Source organism: Schistocerca nitens, chromosome 1, assembly GCF_023898315.1.
Source record: "Schistocerca nitens isolate TAMUIC-IGC-003100 chromosome 1, iqSchNite1.1, whole genome shotgun sequence".
In the NCBI taxonomy this organism is placed as follows: domain Eukaryota; kingdom Metazoa; phylum Arthropoda; class Insecta; order Orthoptera; family Acrididae; genus Schistocerca; species Schistocerca nitens.
The window spans coordinates 298,127,706-298,150,721 of NC_064614.1; the positions used below are offsets into that span (position 1 = coordinate 298,127,706).

Genomic DNA, 23,016 nt, shown 5'->3' on the forward strand with positions numbered 1-23,016 from the left:
GCCCGGATGGCGCAGTGCTTCATGCAGCTGCCAAGTAAGCAGGAGATTCCAGTTTCGAATCCCGGTTAGCCACACATTTTCACTCATCGCCGCTGATTCCACACGAAGTCCCGATCCTGTTGACGTCAGTTGTTCCTTCCTTTTCTTTTCCTTTCCCTTCTCCCCCTTCTACCTTCAGTTTACATACCGGCGTTATATTGCTGGATAACTTCTATGTGTCAGTAAATTATATGAAACTGCTCGATTTTTTTAAAAACTCTTGTCTGTCTGTATGATGTTTTTACCTTTCTTAAAGTCAAATTGTTACCATTTACTGTGTTCAATAAGTTTGGGACAATTCGATATTAAAATTACAAACGAAAATCTTCTATTTCGAGCGTCAGTAAGCCACTGAACGTTATTTTTTATGTTGTCGTTTAACATGAATTCCACATCAGATTTCTTAAAGTGAAATATCACAATTCGCACAGGTTTTCGGATTTGAGATAAATTGTCGAATGGCTGGTGAGTTTCGTGCCAGATGTAAGAGAATGTGCAATATCCAATAGAACAATCATTTCAGTTTCTCTCTTATACATAGTCACTGTAGTCTTTGGCTACGTTGTATTATTGGTCAAACAAATATCATACAGTTAGAAAGCAAACTGCAACTAAACTAAATATGTTCAGATTTAATCTCGGAAACGTGTGTAATTTAAGTTTGTTATCGTTATGTCATAGTTTAGTTACATCATTTTACTTTCTGATAATTAAACTGAAACAGAATGTGTCGTTACTGAACTGATCAGTAAAGGTCATTTCTTACAGAGCCACAAAGGCGTGATAAACCACAAGTGGGAACCTCCTAAAAGCGTGGGCACAGTTCGTAATTGCGCTGGAATTTCGTGGCGGCTCTTTTCCCTAAATCGATTACCTTATATTGCCCCTAAGATATTAAACTGAAGCAAAAACTTAGTAATAAATCAAAGCATAAAAAATGGTTCATTTGAGAAAAATGTATATTCTTTCACATTCAGATTTATCGTATAATTATTAAGTCATTAATTTGTAAACAGTACTTTTTAATAAATGACGGCAGAATTGCGTTCTAATCCTGAACGTACTCATTACATTATGTTTTAAAGGGTGTTGTTGCCACTATTACTACTAATTTTTTAAACCAGCCGCTTTCACTGTTATTTATGAAATATCGACAGAAATGTCACTAACCAGTACTGTTCAGTATTTGTAGTCACAATCAATGCTCTTGCGCCTGTTCACATTTATGTCCTGTTGGTCGCAACACATGATCGACTTGTTCATAAAATAACTGATCACTGGACACCCATCTCTTGAATTTCACACACTCAGATTCGAAGTACTGTGACCACCCGCTAATACGAGCAATTCTGACGGATGACTTTCATTTAAGAATAAAAACCGAAAATTTTCTTCTCGTGTTTAACTATTTATTCAGTGACAGACGTCATGAGCTTACTATTTTTGTACCTTTACAATTTCTGACACAATCCCTTATTAAGATCTCGCTAAAATTAAACGCTTTTGTAGAGGGAAATTTCTGTTTGAAACAAATTAAAAATTTTTTGGTCAGTAATTTACGTATCCGGGAACAGTAATTGCAATTGGAGAAAACGGGGCTTAAGAATGGCCATGCCATATTATCAGGACTCGAATCCGGTTTTCCTGATTTTCGCTAGCAGCCGCCTTACCGTTAGTCTACGCATGCACGCCTGTCGACATGACGCACTTTCTCGATGTCACTTCAAATTTCCACTTATATCCAGCGGTTTCCTCATAGAGGAAAATGTCAATCCAGGTCAGAGACTTTGTTCTGTACAAATTTTCAGTTGGTACTTCAGATGAATATCAACGCAGCTATTGCAATAAGAATGTTTTCACACAAATCTCTGATTACAGTAATGAATTAAGAATGGATCTGTCTTTTTGCAAGTACATGAATTATTGTTCTGCTTTCACACCCAAACATGTTTTACCACAGTTACGGTATGTTGAATGAGTTTTTTTTTCTTTTCTTTTCCTGAAATACATACACACAGATTACGTTTAGCTTTGATTTTGTTAATATTTAAATTATATACGCACGTTATTTTTTATTTTACACTGTGTGTGTCCTGTGGCTGCCAACCGAAGTCAGCCACAGGTCTAAATTAGTACAGCATATCATCTGCGAGCACGAGAGGTATTAGAAAATTGTCTAAGTTGCATTTTTGTTTATAATCCAAACTTTGAAATGAATGTTCAGTTAAAACAAGTGGCTTGCGATCCTTTTTGGCCGGACTGTTGTAGTATTTGGCTATTCCTGAAATATGCTAATTTTATATTTATGTGCCAAACGTGTTTTTGTGTAGTTGAGTTGAATAATGGACATCGGTAAAAGTTTTGTGATGCTTAGGTACGGCGAACTATTTCGTGAAGCTTATTATTCAAATAACACAAAACTTTTACCTATGTAGACACGTCCAGCTCAACTACACAAAAGCACGTTTGTTACACAAAAATAAACTTGGCACAGCTCAGGACTAGCGAAATACTACAATTGTGGGGCCAGAAACAGGCGCATGCCACGAGTTTTAGCTGAACATACATTTCAAACATTGGATTATGAACGAAAATTCAATATAGACGGTTTTCTCACATCTCTCATGTTCACAGATAACATGGTGTACTGATTTACACCTGTGGCTAATTTCGGTTGGCATCCACATACACACAATCTAAAATAAAAGTAAAGTGCATTTATAGTTTAAATAACAACATAATATGGTGTATCATATATCGTAAGCTAAACATAAGCTTTACATATGCATTTCAGGAAAATAAGAGAAAAAACATACAGCGGACGCCACAACTGTGGTGAAAAGCTTTTGGATGTTAAAACAAAACAAAAATATTGTGTACTTGTAAAAAGGCGGATACATCCTTAATTCATTATTATTTTTCTGCAAGCATGGAAACTCAAAACTCCAGTATGATAGTCTCTGATGCATGTTAAATATATATACAACAAAAAATAAATTTGGAAGCATCGTATTTGTAAGGGTTAAAAATACTGACGTTACATTTTTATGATCTCACATTTATTTTTCTGGTAACGAAGCAGGGTACAATAAGCAGCAAACAACTCCAGTTCCATGACCATGGGTTTCAGATGATTATATTACATTTCAGTTCAATTTCAGCATGCATGTTGGCGGGCGAACACTGCATCAGTACTACACAGTATGCCATTTCTGTGTTGCTGAATGTTTGAGAGAAAATCGATAACTGTTATCCTGCAATATTTGCATTTTTGTTGGCGCTGATGGGCTGCAACGTTTCGAGTGCCCGCCTGGGTTGACGACTGCATTTTTGCGAATAGTACTCCAATGACTGACCTCGTCGTCTTCGCGAGACACCTTGGACGGTCATCGATATGTATGCTTGCTGCCTGGACTGTATTCTCGTTGGAATCCAGGCAACGACCATGCGCTTAAGAAAACCGTTCACAGATTTTCACGAAGGCGATTGCGTCAGTCGTAACCAGTGGGCAAAAATACAATTGTCAGTAGGAAATGCCACTGCGAAGTTGTTAGCTTTGTAAACTTTTTACGTAACTTTTCTACATGTAAAATTACTGATTATTCCTTTTTTTAACGTTCTACTCGTGTAACGTGTGCTTTAGATATCGTATTCAGCTTCTGAGCAAAACTGACCGTTGGTTGGCCCTATGTTGCGCATCTGAACAGGGTCGTGAAACAAAACTAAAATGTTAATGATATGCTGAGTTTGAAATAATGAAAATTATTCTAATTAAATGCCAAAAGAAGCTAGTCATGTCCTCAGGGAAAACTAACTGACACTCGATTCTGAAGTACATTATGAAAGTTACGAAACATGAAGTGCAATGTCTGACTTTAAAGACCCACGAAATAAAATAGTGCTCAGCACGGAAGAATATAACTATTGAATATTACTTTCACAGTTCTCTGCAAATTAATCTGCGTACTTGGTAGATTACATGAAAATTCTGAAGACATACTGCTTGCCCACAAGAATAAAAAATGAGATCATGGTTAAAAGAAAAGTAACTTACCTCCTGTTCGGCATGCTGTTTTGTGTCTTGTGTAGGTGTACTGATGTTCTCGAAAGTAAATCGAAATCGGAAAAATAATCTGTTCTAAATTTTTCTTTGTTTGTCAGAAATAGACCGTTGCTGCGTGTGGCGTAATGTGCAATGCACAAACGATAAAATATTTTACACTTTACTAAGAATGATAAAGGAGAGTTATACTTTAAAGAAAAGCGTTCTTGAAAAATTAAACTCTGATTATTGACAAAAAAGACTGTACAACACAAGAAGACTCTAACAATTAAGAAATTCTCTCATTATAAAAATTACAGACACTTCACCTAATTGCGTAATTTGTGACATAATGAAAACAAAGAGATAAAATTAACTCAGATTATGAATATCATTAATTATGTAAGGGATAAAGATTTCCCACAATTGATAGTTCTGACAAACAAAAATTTCATTGTTGCACCTGCTTGGGTTACCTTTAAATATTCCTTCAAAAATCTTCTTGCTCAACACAACCAATGAAACAGATTTATAAACAAGTGTTAATATCGATAATAAAGTAGTCCAGAGAATTTCACCCAGATGCACAAATATCACAACTCCAGATCTGAAACTCAACTGTTCGCTATTATGCCTCTGATAAGAGCTTCCCAGCGCTGCAAAACTGACTGGCGACCAAGAGCACCACAGATTACACTAAACACAGTCAAGGGTCTTATACACTACTCGTGCAGCGCGCTCATGAGTCTTCGTCCCAGTAGAATAAAAGTGAATTATTTACAGTGGCATGAAACATATGAAAACCTTACAGCTCTACCGGCAATTTTGCTCTGTCGGTACGCTTCACGAGACGACTTAGGACGTAGACTGGACGTGGGAGTGACGAGAGCGTTGCGCGCGCCTTTGTTGCAGGAGTGGGAGGCCTGGCATCTCCGTTCGCCACGATGAACCCGTTCGGGCTGTCCACGTGCAACTCGCAGTCGTACAGCCCGCTGCTCAGCTCGACGGGCAAGTAGCACCCGCACCCGCGCGCCGACCACTACGAGGGAGCCGCGGCCGCCTTCTAGCGGCTGCGCACAGTGCCCCGAGGGACACACCCGGTGTGCCCGTGACTGCGCGCGTGTGCCCGTGTCCGCCGTCTCTCGTGTTCGAGTGCGACTCTGTCAAAGCCACGAACGACTCTTCAGCAACGAACGTACTTCATTGTTCCAAGCCATATAGACCTTTTTTATTTGTTCTGACCAAAGGAGTTCTAGTTCATAGAAACATTGACTGTTAATAAAAAAAATGTGATACGTTATTTTACGGAAAAAAATCATGAAAATATGCATATCCTATTTCCAGTGATTGTAGTTCGCGGTAAATTCACGAGATCAGTTGGGTAAGAAGAGAGTAGAGAGTATTTTTCAACTGTTTTTTCTGCACAACATTTGAAGTATTCGGAGAGATCTTACCAAAATTCCTGTACTGTTGTATTTCAGTGACCAACGAGAATCTGATGATTGAAGTAGTAATGAAGATAGAAACTTTACTTCAGATTTCCTGTTGAACGAAAGACTTGTTTTAATAGTGTCTACAGAAAATGATCAAAATTGTATATTTTATGTATATTTCGGTTTTTCGGCAAGGCCTATGCTAACACATAAAATAAATACATATCGCTTCCTGCTGGGAATATTACATTGTTGATATATTCGAAGGGACAAGAGAAAATATTAAGCTCGAGAAATCTAAAGTACCAGATATATGACCTTCCTCACATAATCTTACTAGTTTTGTACAATTTGTGAATATTTCAATTCTTGTATGAAGGTTAAGAAAGATATGTATACAATTTAGTGACGGGCATATCCTTTTGCCAGTGCACTTAATTAGCTGAGTGTGCCGCTCTCAGTAATACTTCTTGTACATAGTATAAGTATAGATTGTAAGTAATGAAGGAACCTACAGTGACCATATGTGTCTTTTTCGGGTAAAAAATAAAAACAGTTTCAAACGCAGTTCTTCCACTTCGGGAAAACTGCAAGCTACAAACATGTATACGATCTCATTCTTTGTAATATAAACTTTTACAGCATTCTGAAACATCAGTAAAAAAGTAGTACGTTTATAAATTTTAATCTGTGCAAAAAATCTTTCGGATGAATCACTTCAAACTGTTTACCAGTGAACAAGAAACCAATGATTTTGTATACAACCGTTACAGGATGCCACTCCTTGGCAGTCAAATGTGTGCATTATTTTATCTGATGCTGTAAATGTCTGTCTTAAGTACCACTGATATGATTCGTTTGTTTATGTGGCCTGTTCAGTAGGAAACATTCCATGGAGGAATCATTGAGTTAAAATCGTCTTCAAAATACTGTTTTAAAGCTGTTACCGGTTCATGTTCTATAATCAACAGAAGTTTAGAACAGAAATATGAAACGGCACTAAGACATAGACAGGTCAATAGTAATTTTAGTTTCTGTCTGTAATTGCTGCTACAGATCTTAGGTCTGTGTTCAATACCAAATAAGCGTAGCTGTCTTAATTTTATTGGCGTATTAAAAGATGGATTTAATTCAGTGTCGGAAGCAACTTAAGAAGAGTGGCAGAGCCTTCTCGTCAGTTGAAATATGTCTGCTATCTGTATTCACCACCGAATCAAGATATTTTCTGTCATTTGTTATTTTAATGTACAAAAGGTTTGCCTTCTCTAATTTCCTCCGCACCTACCATACCTCAAACAGAGCGTCAAAATGTCGACAGATATATGACAGCAACTTTGTTTCAATCACTGTACAATCTTAACTGTCTGTTGAACTAATTATTTATGTGTTCCTTTGTGATCCTCTAAAATATATTTCTGAATTTTATTAAAATATCGGTGTACATTATCAGAAAAGCTTTTTCTTTCAGTCCCTTCAACAAAACACATGTTTTATGCAATGGACGGAAACATTTTATAACTATTGCAAAACTTTTGCAGATCACACAACAACACACTGAAAGAACATATCTTGATAAATAAACTAGGAAACCGGAAAAAGCATTGAGTTGATAGAATCAGACTTAATTCTCGTATTTAAGCACCCTTTCATTGATAGTACTATCGTGGAGGACGTACAAGATTTTGAAATGAAAATGGAGTCATTATTCAGTATTGGTAGTACCGACATTCAACAGATGAACATGTGAATCAGGTAATTTAACGTTAGCTAGCTGTTTACAAAATGGCTCTGAGCACTATGGGACTTAACATCTATGGTCATCAGTCCCCTAGAACTTAGAACTAAAAAATGGCTCTGAGCACTATGGGACTCAACATCTTAGGTCATAAGTCCCCTAGAACTTAGAACTACTTAAACCTAACTAACCTAAGGACAGCATACAACACCCAGTCATCACGAGGCAGAGAAGGCTGTTTACAGATAATACTTTCATTTAAGCAACACGCACATTAAATTATAAGAAACAGCAGCGCGTTATACCGCAGGAAGTAGACAGTAATTTGAACGAGCTGCAGTTGAGGTTATACCTCTTTACCCATATATTCAAAAATTTCTGCCCTCACGTTTGGCTGCAGAAGCTTTGGTAGTCACTTCTTACATTGCTACTACACATAACTGATAGAAATTCTGTACACTGTATCAATATGACTTCCGCAATTTCTTTTTCAGTAATTAAATACTATTTTATGGATGACAAAGATGATTTAAAATTTCAGGTTACCAAAATAATCGTTGCAACAGCAGATTCGCCGAAAAATCGAAGGCAAAATTAGGTACAACTATGTACATCATGTTTACCTGATATCAAGATATCCATAACGGCGGCTAGCAGAGGCGTCAAAATACGCTGATAAGAGTTTCGAGCTCTGAAACGTCTAAACGTGCAGTGAATGAGAAATTGTACTAAATTTTCTTATAACTATGTCAAAGGTTATTTAAAGCCCAACCAAGAATTACTGAACAGAGCTTACGATGATTTCCAAAGTGCAGATATGTGATATCCAGAAGCACTCACCGAGGAATTTACCAGTAATACATAGGACAGTTTCTAAATCTCTTTTATCCATGAGGCATTCATGTACTATTAAAAACTTCAACATCATTCAGACAGTGACATTACCTATATATAGAAGAAATATCTGGGTGAAATTTCAAGGAAGTTCGAAATTAAAACAGGTGTTAGACAAGGTGATGGTTTATCCCCAATCCTCTTCAACTGCGTACTGGAAAAGATATTGAGAATATGGAAAGAAGAACTCAAAGGCACCAAGAATGACATCAGAATTGGAACAAAAAAAGAAAAAATAGAAGTGGACTGTTTAGCTTTTGCAGACGATCTGGCAATAATTACAGAAAACGAAGAAATAGCTCAGAATTACTTGGAGAAACTACAAGAAGCTTCGGCCAGAGCTGGACTGCAGATTTCATTTGAAAAAACCGTGTATATGTCTAATCATAGAAATAACAAGAAAAATCTTATTACTAAATACGGCAATATTAAGAGAGTAGAAAAATTTAAGTATTTAGGTGAAATAATTCAAGTGAATGGTTGAGACAAGAGTGCAAACCAGGCGAGAGCAAGGAAAATGGAATTTGCTTTTCAAAAAACCAAAGACATATATAACAAAAAAAACATTTCGATTCAAGCTAAATTAAGACATTATAAAACTGTCATTAGACCAGAATGCCTGTATGCATCGGAGTGCCTAACTCTTAACAAAAAGGGGGAAATAGAAAACATGGAAAGGAAAGAAAGGAAAATTTTGAGAAAAATATTAGGACCGAGAAAGATTGGAGAAGAGTCCAAGCTAAAGAGTAATAAGGAAATATACAAAACTATTGAGAAAGTGAGTGATGCAATGCGTAAACGCAGACTAACGTTTTATGGTCACCTGTCGAGGATGGATGGAAACAGACTAACAAGAAAAGTGTTTGAACATAGTAACAGGAACGAAAAAACCAACAATAAATGGATACAGATGGTGAAAAAGGATTTGGCCTATTTTAATGTCACCCGTGAGTCAATCAGGGACAGGAAAAAGTTTAGACAAATAGTGAACGAAATTAAGTGTTTTCCAGAAGAAACGAAACTAAAGAATAATAACAGGAAATGGTCGGAAGAGCGGAGGAGGAACCATTCGAAAATGATGAGGAAATATTGGGAAGAGAGAAAAAAGATCAAAAAGCCGGGCAAGTGAATTGTTGAACGTGGTCCAAAGATGGCCGAAATCGAAAGAAGAAGAAGAAGAAGAAATATCTCTTAACATTTAGGTCAGAATTGGTAGTGTTCACATTTTAAATTTAAAAAGTTATGTTAATTGACCTGATGTCATAATACTACACTGCGTGCACTTTCCATAGTAGCTATATAACATAACATTAATTCAGCAGAATACTTCCAATGGACGAGAGGTTTGCAAAGTGTACAGTACCAAGCCCAGCCACTGCTTTATGTGACGTGTTCGTTAGTAGGTACAGCAGTCTGATGTGAACACAGTCCATTATGGTGATGGAATAGTTGTAAATAGTTGTAAAAACCAGCAACACTAGTTGAAAGAAATGCGCTATATTCACACTACCCACAAAGCCAGTAAAACTGTTTTGAACCATTTGTTCATAAACCATCATACAACAGAATATCAAGTAGGTGCCAATTACAAACCCGCTCTGCAGATGTTGCAATGTTTTCAATGTTACGAGGTTGTCGGCAAACTCGGCTGCCTGCTCAGTGACCTTGTCCATATTCATAAATTTGCTAATGGGGTCCATTGGTCATTCTCAGAATATGTTTGCAGATCAACCATTTTGGCCAATCATCGATGACTTTTTTAGTGACTTTGTGTTATCCCACAAGTTACTTGAACTCTACAGCAATCAAAAAATTCCCAAAATTTTTTCAGTTGCAGAGGCAGTCGAGATGTCCTGCCTAAAACTAAATTCGTATCCACGAGAAGTGGCATTCTAGCCCCCCCCTCCCCCCCAGGCATAAAGATTTAGGTTTTGCTTGGTTTCCAAAAATCATTTAAGACCAGTACCGGCTTGGTTCCTTTAGAAAGGACATGTCTGCTTCCTTCCCCATCATTATCTTTTCCGTTCTTGTGTTCCGTTACTAATCACCTCGTCATTGACGGAACATAAAATTTCAAACCTTATTTCTTCGCCCAAATTCCAGCTGACGCGAACTGAGGTCACTGAGCTCCATGTTTATCAGAAGATGGTCGCTGTAGAGGCTCTCTTGAATCTTGCTTATAGTCCAGTCATTATGACTGATCGCACCGTAAGATACTTACACGAGTGCCACTTTGGCACTACAGAAGGAAAATTCGCGCAAGTGATGGGACGACTTACAAAGAGTAAAGTGCATAGTATAAGTGAATTGATCTTAGTACAGAAAGAGCAGTGTGTTAATATTATCGGTAATTTGTAGGTAGAGTTGGGTAATTGGTCAAAATTCAGAAACTGTATGATGCACATGTTCACCATTTTCCGAACGAAAACTTTCTCACTCTTTTTACAATTAGGTCTTCACATCAGATTTATTTACACTTACGAAAACTCGTTTGTTGTTCTAGCTACTGCTGAATGCTACACTACCTGTCCCTAACTTCAGTTACAACTTGGTGCTTAAGTCAGGTTTGCTTACAGTTTCGAAAATTCATTTGCTCTCCTGGGTATTACTAGCTACTAAATCGTCTAAAAACTTCCATGTTATCTCAAATTAAGGCATATATATTCTTCTTGTCTTCGTGAAGTCGTGTGTTAGATAGGACGTAATAGAACTTCTATGGTGTCTGAATGCGAAAAAAGTGCACTTTACACTTGTCGTCATATTCCAATTTTTTCAATTGCGTACAGAACATTTGCTGTAAAATAGTGAGTGTCGCCCATCGAGAGACATCAGTGTTTCAGTTTCCGAAGTGTCTCGTTGTTTCCACAATGAATTTTCACTCTGCAGCGAAGTGCGCATTGATTTGAAACTCTCTGGCAGATTAAAACTGTGTGCCGAACGAAAACTCGAACCGGAGACCTTTCCGTTTGCTTTCAAATTAGCGTAAACTCCACTGCAGAGTGAAAATTCATCCTAGAAATAATACTATAGGCTGTGAATAAGCCGTGCCCACACCATTACGGAACCACCACCAGCTTGCACAGAGCCTTGTTGACAACTTGGGTCCATCGGTTCGTGGTGTCTGCGCCACACTCGAACCCTGCCATCAGCTCTTGCCAACGGAATTCGGGACTCATCTGACCAGGCCACGATTTTATGGTCATCTAGAATCCAACAGATGCAGTTACGAGCCCGGGAGAGGCGCTGGAGGCGATGTCGTGCTATGAGCAAAGGCACTCGCGTCGGTCGTCTGCTGCCATAGCCCATACACACCAAATTTCGACGCACTATCTTAACGGATACTTTCGTCGCACGTCCAACACCGATTTCTGTGGTTATTTCACGCGGTGTTGCTTGCCTGTTATAACTGAAAACTCTATGCAAACGCCACTGTTCTCGGTCGTTAAGTAAAGGTGGTCGGCCATTCTGTTGTCCGAAGTAACGCTTGATACTTGGTATTCTCGGCACACTCTTGACGCTGTGGATTGTGGAATATTCAATGGAATGCCTCATGCGTCTAGCTCCAACTACCATTCAGAGTCTGTTAATTCCCGTCGTGTGGCGATAATCACGTCCGAAACATTTTCACATAAACAGCTGGAGTACAGATAACGACTCTGCCCATGCACTGCCCTCTTGTATCTTTGTACGCGATACTACCGCCATCTGTATATATACATATCGCTATCCCAAAGTTGTCACCTCAGTGTTTATCTGACACACGTCGTTTTGGGAATGCACAACGTAATAGCTTACAGCTTCCCTTTTGAGACAGCCAGTGAGGCTATGAAACAGGTGGTTGCACGCTTCGAAACTTGCAAATACAAGTCCACCGTCAGATATTTTAATGTATTTAATCGTGGGGGAGCTGTACGAATAGATTTGGAAGAACACTTTTCCTCTTCCTTAAACTTACATGGTTGCAAGGATCTCATTATACTCGAGGGTCAACCCAACATGTGTGTGACATGGTGTGGTTTAGACCGCCTACTAGTACGTGGCTAGTGCCCAGCTACCATGCGGCCAGTCACGAGCTCAGCTCTTGCAAGGAATTTCGGAAACAAATTTCGCAGACAGACCCATCCTACACAACCCTTTCATTTAGGCCCTCCCCCCCCCCCCCCCTTTAGCATTGGTGGCTGTTGAATAACAGCAGCGGAACGCTCCCGCAACATCAGGACACGAACCCATCGACAACACATGCGCTGACCCAGCCTTCTGCTGCCACTACAGTTAGTTCGCCCTCCACTACCTCGACAGCCATCGCCACTTCTCCTGCAGATCCAAGCACCCAGCAGGTGAAGAGAGAGATCCAGAATGTACACTCCTGGAAATTGAAATAAGAACACCGTGAATTCATTGTCCCAGGAAGGGGAAACTTTATTGACACATTCCTGGGGTCAGATACATCACATGATCACACTGACAGAACCACAGGCACATAGACACAGGCAACAGAGCATGCACAATGTCGGCACTAGTACAGTGTATATCCACCTTTCGCAGCAATGCAGGCTGCTATTCTCCCATGGAGACGATCGTAGAGATGCTGGATGTAGTCCTGTGGAACGGCTTGCCATGCCATTTCCACCTGGCGCCTCAGTTGGACCAGCGTTCGTGCTGGACGTGCAGACCGCGTGAGACGACGCTTCATCCAGTCCCAAACATGCTCAATGGGGGACAGATCCGGAGATCTTGCTGGCCAGGGTAGTTGACTTACACCTTCTAGAGCACGTTGGGTGGTACGGGATACATGCGGACGTGCATTGTCCTGTTGGAACAGCAAGTTCCCTTGCCGGTCTAGGAATGGTAGAACGATGGGTTCGATGACGGTTTGGATGTACCGTGCACTATTCAGTCTCCCCTCGACGATCACCAGTGGTGTACGGCCAGTGTAGGAGATCGCTCCCCACACCATGATGCCGGGTGTTGGCCCTGTGTGCCTCGGTCGTATGCAGTCCTGATTGTGGCGCTCACCTGCACGGCGCCAAACACGCATACGACCATCATTGGCACCAAGGCAGAAGCGACTCTCATCGCTGAAGACGACACGTCTCCATTCGTCCCTCCATTCACGCCTGTCGCGACACCACTGGAGGCGGGCTGCACGATGTTGGGGCGTGAGCGGAAGACGGCCTAACGGTGTGCGGGACCGTAGCCCAGCTTCATGGAGACGGTTGCGAATGGTCCTCGCCGATACCCCAGGAGCAACAGTGTCCCTAATTTGCTGGGAAGTGGCGGTGCGGTCCCCTACGGCACTGCGTAGGATCCTACGGTCTTGGCGTGCATCCGTGCGTCGCTGCGGTCCGGTCCCAGGTCGACGGGCACGTGCACCTTCCGCCGACCACTGGCGACAACATCGATGTACTGTGGAGACCTCACGCCCCACGTGTTGAGCAATTCGGCGGTACGTCCACCCGGCCTCCCGCATGCCCACTATACGCCCTCGCTCAAAGTCCGTCAACTGCACATACGGTTCACGTCCACGCTGTCGCGGCATGCTACCAGTGTTAAAGACAGCGATGGAGCTCCGTATGCCACGGCAAACTGGCTGACACTGACGGCGGCGGTGCACAAATGCTGCGCAGCTAGCGCCATTCGACGGCCAACACCGCGGTTCCTGGTGTGTCCGCTGTGCCGTGCGTGTGATCATTGCTTGTACAGCCCTCTCGCAGTGTCCGGAGCAAGTATGGTGGGTCTGACACACCGGTGTCAATGTGTTCTTTTTTCCATTTCCAGGAGTGTATATTCCTCCGAATCACCGCTCTCTTCGGAACTTAAACTTTCGACACGCGACCCAGCCGAGAGGCCAAATCAGGCGGCCTCACAAACGCGAACCTCTTCATCGACGCTGCTTAGGAGGAAGTTTCAGATCACCGCACACTCCACTACAAAGTGAAAATTCTTTCTCGGAACAGTTCCCCGGCTGTGGCTAAGCCATGTCTCCGCAATATCCTTTTTTTTTTCAGGGGTGCTACCTTTGCAAGGTATGCGGGAAAGATTTCTGTGAACACTGAAAGATAGGAAATGAGGTATTCACGTAAGTGAAGCTGCGAGGGTGGGCCTCGAGTCAAACGTGCATAGCTTAGTCGGTAGAGCACATGCACAGAAAGGGCAAAGGCAAATGTCCGCCCGTCCGGAACACTGCTGTAATCTGTCAGGAAATTTCAAATCTTGCACCATTTGCATTATCGAATGCTTTTTCCAGGTAGACCAATCCTATGAATAACAACATCCCAGAGTGCCCCAGAGAGCATCCCAGAGTGCCCCAGTGAGATAGATAAGGATGGTTCGCAACTTTAAACACAAAAATAAAATAAAAAATAACACGTACACCATGCCAAACTGACCCATAGATAATACCAGAATAACAACATCCCAGAGTGCCCCAGAGAGCATCCCAGAGTGCCCCAGTGAGCATCCCAGAGTGCCCCAGTGAGCTAAAACACCAAGAAGAATCGCTTCTCGGCTTTTGGCAAGATCAATGTGTAGCTTTGCATGAGATAACAAACACTGTCACAGCGTACTTACGAGAGGCGCTGATTTTGGGACTGGATAGGGTACTTGCAGCAGGAAACTCAAGGAACTCAGTGGCCTGAATAACACTATTTACCTGACATCTTGGATTGTCGGGTGTTCTGCCGGATATCAGCGTCGTACTTGCACGATATTTCGGTCACGTAGCTCGTAACCTTCATCAGGTGCGACCTGATGTAGGTTACGAGCTACGTGACCGAAATATCGTGCAAGTACGACGCTGATATCCCGCAGAACACCCGACAACCCAAGATGTCATTAGATCGCCGGGAAAGCCTGAAGAGTTACACTACTTACCTGCATTCATTTATCACTCTGAAAGATAGTTCTAAGCTTTAGAAAGAGCAAAGGCAGCAACTGGTTGCACAACAGAAGTCAGTAGCTGAGTCCGTAACATAAGAACTGACACAAGTAGCAATCACTAGCAAAACTGTAAAGCACGAATTTTGAAAGCAACACTGCAAGTGGGAAAAACAGGCCTGTCAGGGCTTCCCGGAGGCTGGAGACGAGTGACAGGCAGTTGGCGTCCCAACAGCCTAATTGGGAACTGCCCTGAATACGAAACATGTGGGTTTTCAAAGGATTCTGGAGGCACGCTATTTGTTCCTACCCCTGTAGTCGTCCAGCCAGTCCACAGGCACTTTGCAGGATTCGGCCAGTCTAACGTCGGGCTCTGCGACTCCCCAATGCCTCGGCCGACCACGCCAGGTCCTTTTCCGGTTCCTACTGCATAGGTAGGGATGTGTCGGGCTTCCATACTAACAAAGTTCGGTAGCAACAACATTCATTTCAAAGCCACACGTCACTACCCACCATATTATAGCCAGCAACAACTGTGTTTTACGTCACTTGGCCACGCGCTGTGCCAAGTCCTCTTGTGAGTGGGGACCGCTGTTGCAGCAGTGTTAACCATTTCCCATCTCACTCTAACCTGTATAAACCCACTGACATTGCGGTTCTCAGGAACAAGTATGAAGCTCGCTGCCTATGCTACGAGGTGTCTGTTTGTGGCCATCTTGTATTGTGCTGCCTTACAAAGGCGTCTAGACGGTAGACTGAGTTACCAGTTGTATCTTTGAAGTGAAACGTCGACTATGGGACAGCTGCTCATAGCGTCTGCGATTCGCAGGGGCTTTCCATTATTATTTACCCCTTATAACTTAAGCGCTAATACGTTTGTCTGCTCTCTATTGTGTCTCTGTTTCCACGTCTTGGAGTACCCTCATTGGCTCCCAATAGCCTTCAGTTTAATAATGTACAAGTCAATATATCATCAGTATGTCAATCTGCCTACTGTCACGGTTAAAACATCTTAGTTCTAAAAATGACATTATATACAGTCTTGATAAATCACTTTGATTCTATTTACATCTTGCACTCTGTAAAGATAATTTGCCCTCCACTTTTGCATACACATGTAAACATCAATATAAATCGTTATTTCATTTTTCACTGCGTATACATACTCACAAAAACAGCAGTATAAATCATTCGTTAAACAGTTTTGTTATCCACATTGTCAGTTCACTTTTTCTTTACATTATATGTACATAAATACCTCATTACAGAACATCGCAAATCATGATTACAATAATAATTTTGAAAGAGAACACATATCCCTAAAAGATCGTTGCGTACATTTTCCCCACGTGATCCACAATACTAATTTCTAATGTACTAAGGTAGTTTTGCAGTGCCTTGTATTATCTTTGACCTCTGCATGGAGCTGGCATAGGCAACGAGGTTCTTTCCTCATTGTGTTCAAACGAAATGAGCTTTCATCACGATCTTCACTATTTCCGCTTCCTGTAGAAAGATACTTAAAACAATCTTTAAAATATTTGCAGTATCTGCACAACAACAAATGAAAATAATAGTAAATATAACTACTCCTAGGTAAGACCAGAACGAATAATGATACCAAGGTATTTCTGAGAAACTTTGCTGCTCTTGGAAAGCTATTTCCTCTTCTGTTTTTGATATTTTATGACTTGCTTCTTTATGGTCGCCTAAATTTTGTATTATTTTTAAAACGGCATGCGTATCAGAGCTTTTCCTCTTTTTCCCTGTTTATTATACAGCAATCAGTCTCCATGTTTAAGCCTGGCACTGTGTACTGGTCACATTGATTCTTATTATTTGTTTGGACTCTATGAACATCTGTGGTTCATGTCCTTTGCATTTGCCATAAAATGTTATTTTCCCTGTACCTTTGACCAATAGATCTGTTGGCTTGTTGCCGTTACACAAAATTGACAAGCCTTCCTCTTTTTGAGCAACAAATAAACATTGGTCCAGATGCTGTCATTTAGTTTCGCAAACTTCTAAATACAATCCTTGGGAATTTCCCTTACTGGTTGCAGTATCATTGCTTCACACGTTTCATGAACATACATGGACATTAAAACAAACTTTGCCTACAAATTTTGCAAATGCAATCAATCTCTTTATATAGTTGTTCATTACTCAGTTTTCACAGTGTCGGCTGGATTCATCAGTTAACAAACAATCTTTCTCTTGTTGTGTGTACAAGAATAAACTTTGACTTCCATCAGCTCTGGAAGGTAAGGGTAATATTCTGTACAAATTAAACAGTTCATTTTCCACTGATGGGACATTCAGTATATGACTGACATTAAGACATAAACATCAGTTATGTATAATAACTGGTATCCACACTGATCTATGAGAGCAATGGAAAACTTCTTGTCTTTAACATCAACTGAAATTAAATGCAAGTATTTAACTATTTGCACTAGATTAATTATGTAAGATTCCAGTATTAGTTTCTGTGCATTTACTAAACAGAAATTAACATCTTATATTCCCTTTCAAACTCAATGTATATCTAGACCAGTAACTGTGTATTACCAGTAATGCTCATAGATAAGTGCTTTATCTTCTGATCAGTGCTGTTAACATATTCATTAATGTAACTATGGAGCTTTTCAATATTTTCAGTAATCATTTTCTCGTTTCGTGCAAGTAAAGATACTATATGATTGATTACTTGTCAAAGTTACCTTGACTACTGTTACTTGCTCCTTGGTCAACTTAAGCAGTTACCTGTGTTCATTTTCAGTTAAATTTACCTTTGATTTGAAATATGAGGCATTCTGTTCATCTAATATCTCAAACAATAATTTATTAATTTCACCCACACAATTTAGGACACTTCATTTCCTGTTGTTCCCAGGCCTCGCAAATTCCTCATCTTTTACGCTCTCTTTAGAGCTGCACATTTTTGATCGCATATTCCAGAGCCTGTTAATTTCTGTTTGCAGTATCCTACAGATAAATTTACCAGTCTTTCTGTCGCATCAGTTTTTCCCTGAAATTCTCCCAGATTAATGTAGCTGATGATTTTCCGCGTCACAACGTAGATTTGTACCTTGCCAATACTGTCATAATATAGGCCTGGTGATGAAGGGTATTTCTCCATGATAAAATCTTTATATTTTCCAAGGATGTACGCTACTGTAATACAGCTCACCAGCTGCAACATTCCCATCGGCTTCCTTATCTGAAATTCAAGAAAAAGTTTTAATTCAGCAGAACTCCTTTAAACTATTAGTGTGCACAAAAAATTGTTTCTCTTGAAACAAACGACCACATTTGGGACTCTTGTCTTTACTACAGGCCAGGCGGAGTAGTCGCGCGCTCTAAGGCGCCTTGCCACGGTTCGCGCGGTTCTCCCCGCCGGAGGTTCGTCTTCCCTCGGGCATGGGTGTGCGTGTAATCCTCAGCGAAAGTTAGTTTAAGTTAGATTAAGTAGTGTGTAAGCATAGGGACCGATGACCTCAGCAGTTTGGTCCCATAGGACCTTAACACAAATTTCCAAATTTCGTCACTACAGTGTATAGGACCATGCCACTGCGTATCTAGCGTACGACTCCTGCCCCTTCTAAAGCTTTCTTCTTACAATAGAACCTAAACATTCAATTTAAACTATATTGGATTTTGGTCTCTATCATAGTATTCTTTGTTCTTTTCCTTACACTGTTTATTATAATCCGTGGCACATTGGTGCATCTGTTTTATTAAGCAACACCTGTGGGATCTATTTGCAATATACCCTGTATGTCACATGCTCATGTGGTGTATAGTTTGTCGCGCTATGGGGCGGATATTGTACACAAATATCGCGAACTGAAGCCACTCGTCCCAATTTGATTGAACCCCATTGATATAGTGTCTCAGGAATTCCATTATTGATCGGTTTGATTGGAGATGGTAACAGGAGGTCTGTATCTTACCAATCCTTAACGCTCTGCACACTTTCTTTGGTGTGTAGCTCAAAAAACTGCTAAAGTTGTCACTGAATGTTAGTGAGGGTATCCCAAATATAAGAATTATTCTTACTGCGTCCTGCTCTTCTGTCAGTTCTGCTACAAGGAACTTGCTAGAGCCTCCTGGAATGTCAGTATGTATTTTTTATTTCTGTCTGTTACCATCAGGGGACTGACGATATCAGTATCATACCTATCAAATACTCCTGGTGTTAGTGTTACAGACAATGGCATTTTTATCTTTTTACAGCTAACCCATTTTCTGATATGTATTCCTCAATATCCATCTTCATACCGAACCGTTCAGTATTTCCTAATTCGTTCGTATGTTCTCACGATCCCTTGATGACCACCTGCGAGTGCATCATGGACTTCCCACAAAATTTCCGCTGTTTCTGCAGCAAATATCTCATGCTGCTAGCCTGCCATGGGAATAGGCTTTTCCTCACTCTCATTTGCCCCAGTTTCAGCATCAGCTGACTGCACTTGTCATATCCTCGACGATGCATCAGCTACCAAGTTATTCTTGCCCTTTTTGTATGGAATTTTGTAATCATACGTCTCTAATTTCAAACTAACTTCATTAAACGTGTGAACAGATCGCTAATATTTCCAGTCCACTGTTGTGTTTTTGATCTGTACAAATAGTAAGCTAACGACCAACTCGTTGTCGCTGGCCCGTCCCCGCAGTGTCATGCAGTCACGAAGATAGGCTGCCCTGGCTTCATCTTCCCTCGTAGGCGTCGATTCCGCGTCTCTGCTTCGTCTGTTCGCACTGGAGGGCAAGTGCTGCTTCTCATAAGAGTCTCAAAGCCATCAGTCCAGTCACGACGTCGGGCAGAGTATGGACGAAGTAATTATCTATCTCAAAATCGTTAGATAACCCCCACACCTGTCACCAGAAACTGTTTGCCTATGTTGTATCCTAATAAAGGATAGAAGGAAGAAGGGATTTATGGGACAGTCTGTAGTTTCCGATCGGTTAGGAGCAAATACAGAAAGTCAAACTTCCAGTGATGGCAGGTTGATTGCTTGCATCAGCGCCAAACACTGTCACAGGGCGCCTACGAGAGGCGCCGATTTTGCTCCTCGACAGATACTCGCACTAGCAATCTTGAGCAGCTCAGGGATCGGAATAACACTGCATTCAGACTAACTATTACACTGAAGGCTAATTCTAAGCATTAGAAAAGCAAAACATGCAACTGATTGCACAACAGAAGTCACTGTCTGACGCCGTGGGGTGACAGCTAACAGAAGTAGCCATCACTAGCAGTATTGTTAAGTACCAACTTTGAGAGCAACACTGTAAGTCAGAAAACAGGCTTGCTGGAGCTTACCAGAGGCTGGTGATGAACAACAAGGAGCTGGTGTCCCGACAACCTGACTGAGAACTCCTGTGAATGCGAAACAAATGGTTCTTTAATTGATTGTGGCTGCACCTATTTCTCCGTAGCTACACTGGACCCGCCAATCGACTGGCACTTTACAGGCATCGGCCTGTCTAACGTTGAGCTCTGCACTTCCGCGATGCCTCTGGCTGACCACCTTCAGGTTCTTTCCCTCCTCCTACTCTATAGGTGGGCGTGTATCTGGCCCTTTATATTAACACCTGTATTGGGACTTATGCTCGTTTACCTATGCGATGTATGTTTTATCTTTTCTGTCTATTTTTATCCATTAACTCGCCTAAGTAGTTCACGGCAAAGATTAAAACGTGGTATGCCCACATCAATCAAGCCTTTGGGGTTCCCTCTCTCCCTGTCAATCTCCTCGTTCCCTACCCCTCTGTCTCCTCCTCTTCCCGTTCTCTGTCCACCTCCTCCCCCTCTCTGTCCATCCCCTCCTCCTCCTCTCTCGGCCCATCTCCTCCTCCCTCCTCTCTGTCTGTCCGTCCCTTCCAACCGCCCGGCACTTTACAGGTATCGGCCAGTCTAGCGTTGGGCTGCGGTTCCTCTGGCTGACCACGTTCAGGTTCTTTCTCTCCTCCTCCTCTAAAGGCAGTCGTGTTCCTGGCATCTCCTCGCCCCTTTGTCTGTCAATCTCCTCTCTATCTGTATCCATCTCCCGTCCCCTTGCCCACCTGGTCATCTGAGTGGTAACGTGTTTGCCTACTATGGAGCGGGCCCGGGTTCGATTCATGGCCGGGTTAGAGATTTTCTCCAGTCGTGAACTGGGTGCTGTGTTTTCCTCATCATCATTCATCATCACCGACACGCAAGTCGTCCAATGTGGCGTCGCCTGAAATAAAACTTGCAACCTGGCGGCCGAACTTCCCTGGATGGGGCCTCTTGGCGATCAGTGCTACACTATCATTTCATTTCATTTCCCCTCTCCTTCACCCTGTCTGTTTATTCGTCCCCTTCATCTCCCTCTCAGTCCGTCCATCTCCCCTCCCCGTTATCTATGTCCATCTCCTCCTTCCTACCAAAAGAGTTTGTGCAGTGGTTGGCACACGAGACTCGGAATCGGGAGGATAGCGGTTCAAATTCCCGTCCGGCCATCCAGATGTAGGTTTTCTGTGATTTCCATAAATCACTTCAGACAAATGCCAGGACTGTGCCACTGAAAAGTGCACGGCCGATTTCCTTCCCCATTCTCTCGTAACTGGAGCTTGTGTTCCGTTTCTAATGACGATGCTGTCGACGGGACGTTAAACTCTTATCTTCTTCCATTCCTTCCTTCACCTCCCCGTTCCCCTCTCTGCCCGTCCATATCCTTCTCCCTCCTTCTCTGTCCGTCACCACGTTATCATTATCAAGTTGGTGGTTCTTACCCCCGCAGTATTTCTTTGCGCACAGTATGTAATATATGTACCATGATTGGTTGAAATCGATCCAGAGGTGTAGGATTATCTCTTTACCTTCGACTTCGTCCGCATTTGCACATGTCACGTATATTTAATGTATTTCACATATGTTTGTACAAATATTTCACGTGTATCTCTAGTGAATTTCGCGCTACAGGTTCGTTTTCACGCAGCTCAATATTTATGACATCATATCTCCTAAACAACCTGTTGTATAGTGACTTAAATTTTCAAATACATTCAGATGCATATATGAATCCTGGTTAGGAAATATGTAGCGCGTACAGTTAGTAGTAAATGAGTAATAATTAAAACGTCATGCATGATGCGGAAGGATTTTTTTGCGTGAATAGAGAAATTGTAGTAAACGTTGAACCTTTTTCCTTGCATCATCTTGTAGAGTATGTCAGAGAGAAAAAGTTTCGTAAAGGTTTTTTCCAAGATTTTTTGTAAGTCACTAAGTGCTCTCATTCTCATATACTGGATGAATATAGTCTGCCTATTTGTCTTCGTGAGCTACGCTTCTTTTACCCCCGTCCACATACCCTTGAGAGGTAGATGGTTATCCCCACAGTGCTTCTTTACAGACAGTAAGCGTTTTGTTTACCAATTTTTACTGAACTCGATCCAGTGGATCCAGGGTCAAGAAGGAGGTGTGGCTCGTACATATATTTTTATGATATGTATGGATATATGGATTGTGATCTGAGTCCATACCTCTCCTGGGTATACCTTACAGTCCAATAGCTGATTTCGGAATCTCTGTCCGACCATTATGTAATCTAGCTAGAATCTTCCCATATCTACATGCCTTATCCAAGTACACTTCCCCTACTTGTGATTTTTTGATAATATATTCGCTATTACTAGCTGAAATCTACTTATCCAACTACCAATCTGATATGCTCCCATTACTCTTGTTTATGTTTCCTCTCCTTCTACCGCGTTCCAGTCCCCGCTATTATTAAGATATCATTTCCTTTTACGTACTGAATTACTCGTTTAATATCCTGATATATTTTCCCTATCTCTTCATATTCTGCGTATGACGTTGGCATATACACCCGTCGGAATCTGTTTGCTGTCGATTTTGGTGAGAACAATCTTTCACTGAACTGTTGCAGTAACTTACCCTCTGCACTACTTTCCTATTCATAGCGAATACTGATTCTGTTATACCATTATCTTCTGTTGTTAAT

General features: G+C 41.4%; 1 protein-coding gene across 1 annotated transcript in view; it reads left to right on the forward strand.

Moving 5' to 3' along the window:
* LOC126235517 (transcription factor collier) overlaps window positions 1–5,097 on the forward strand; it is a 600,438-nt gene extending 595,341 nt beyond the window's left edge. The window contains exon 14 of the mRNA XM_049944238.1: window positions 4,994–5,097. Coding sequence (XP_049800195.1) covers window positions 4,994–5,097 — 104 coding nt within the window. The remainder of the gene's footprint in view (window positions 1–4,993) is intronic.
* Window positions 5,098–23,016: the final 17,919 nt, after the last annotated feature.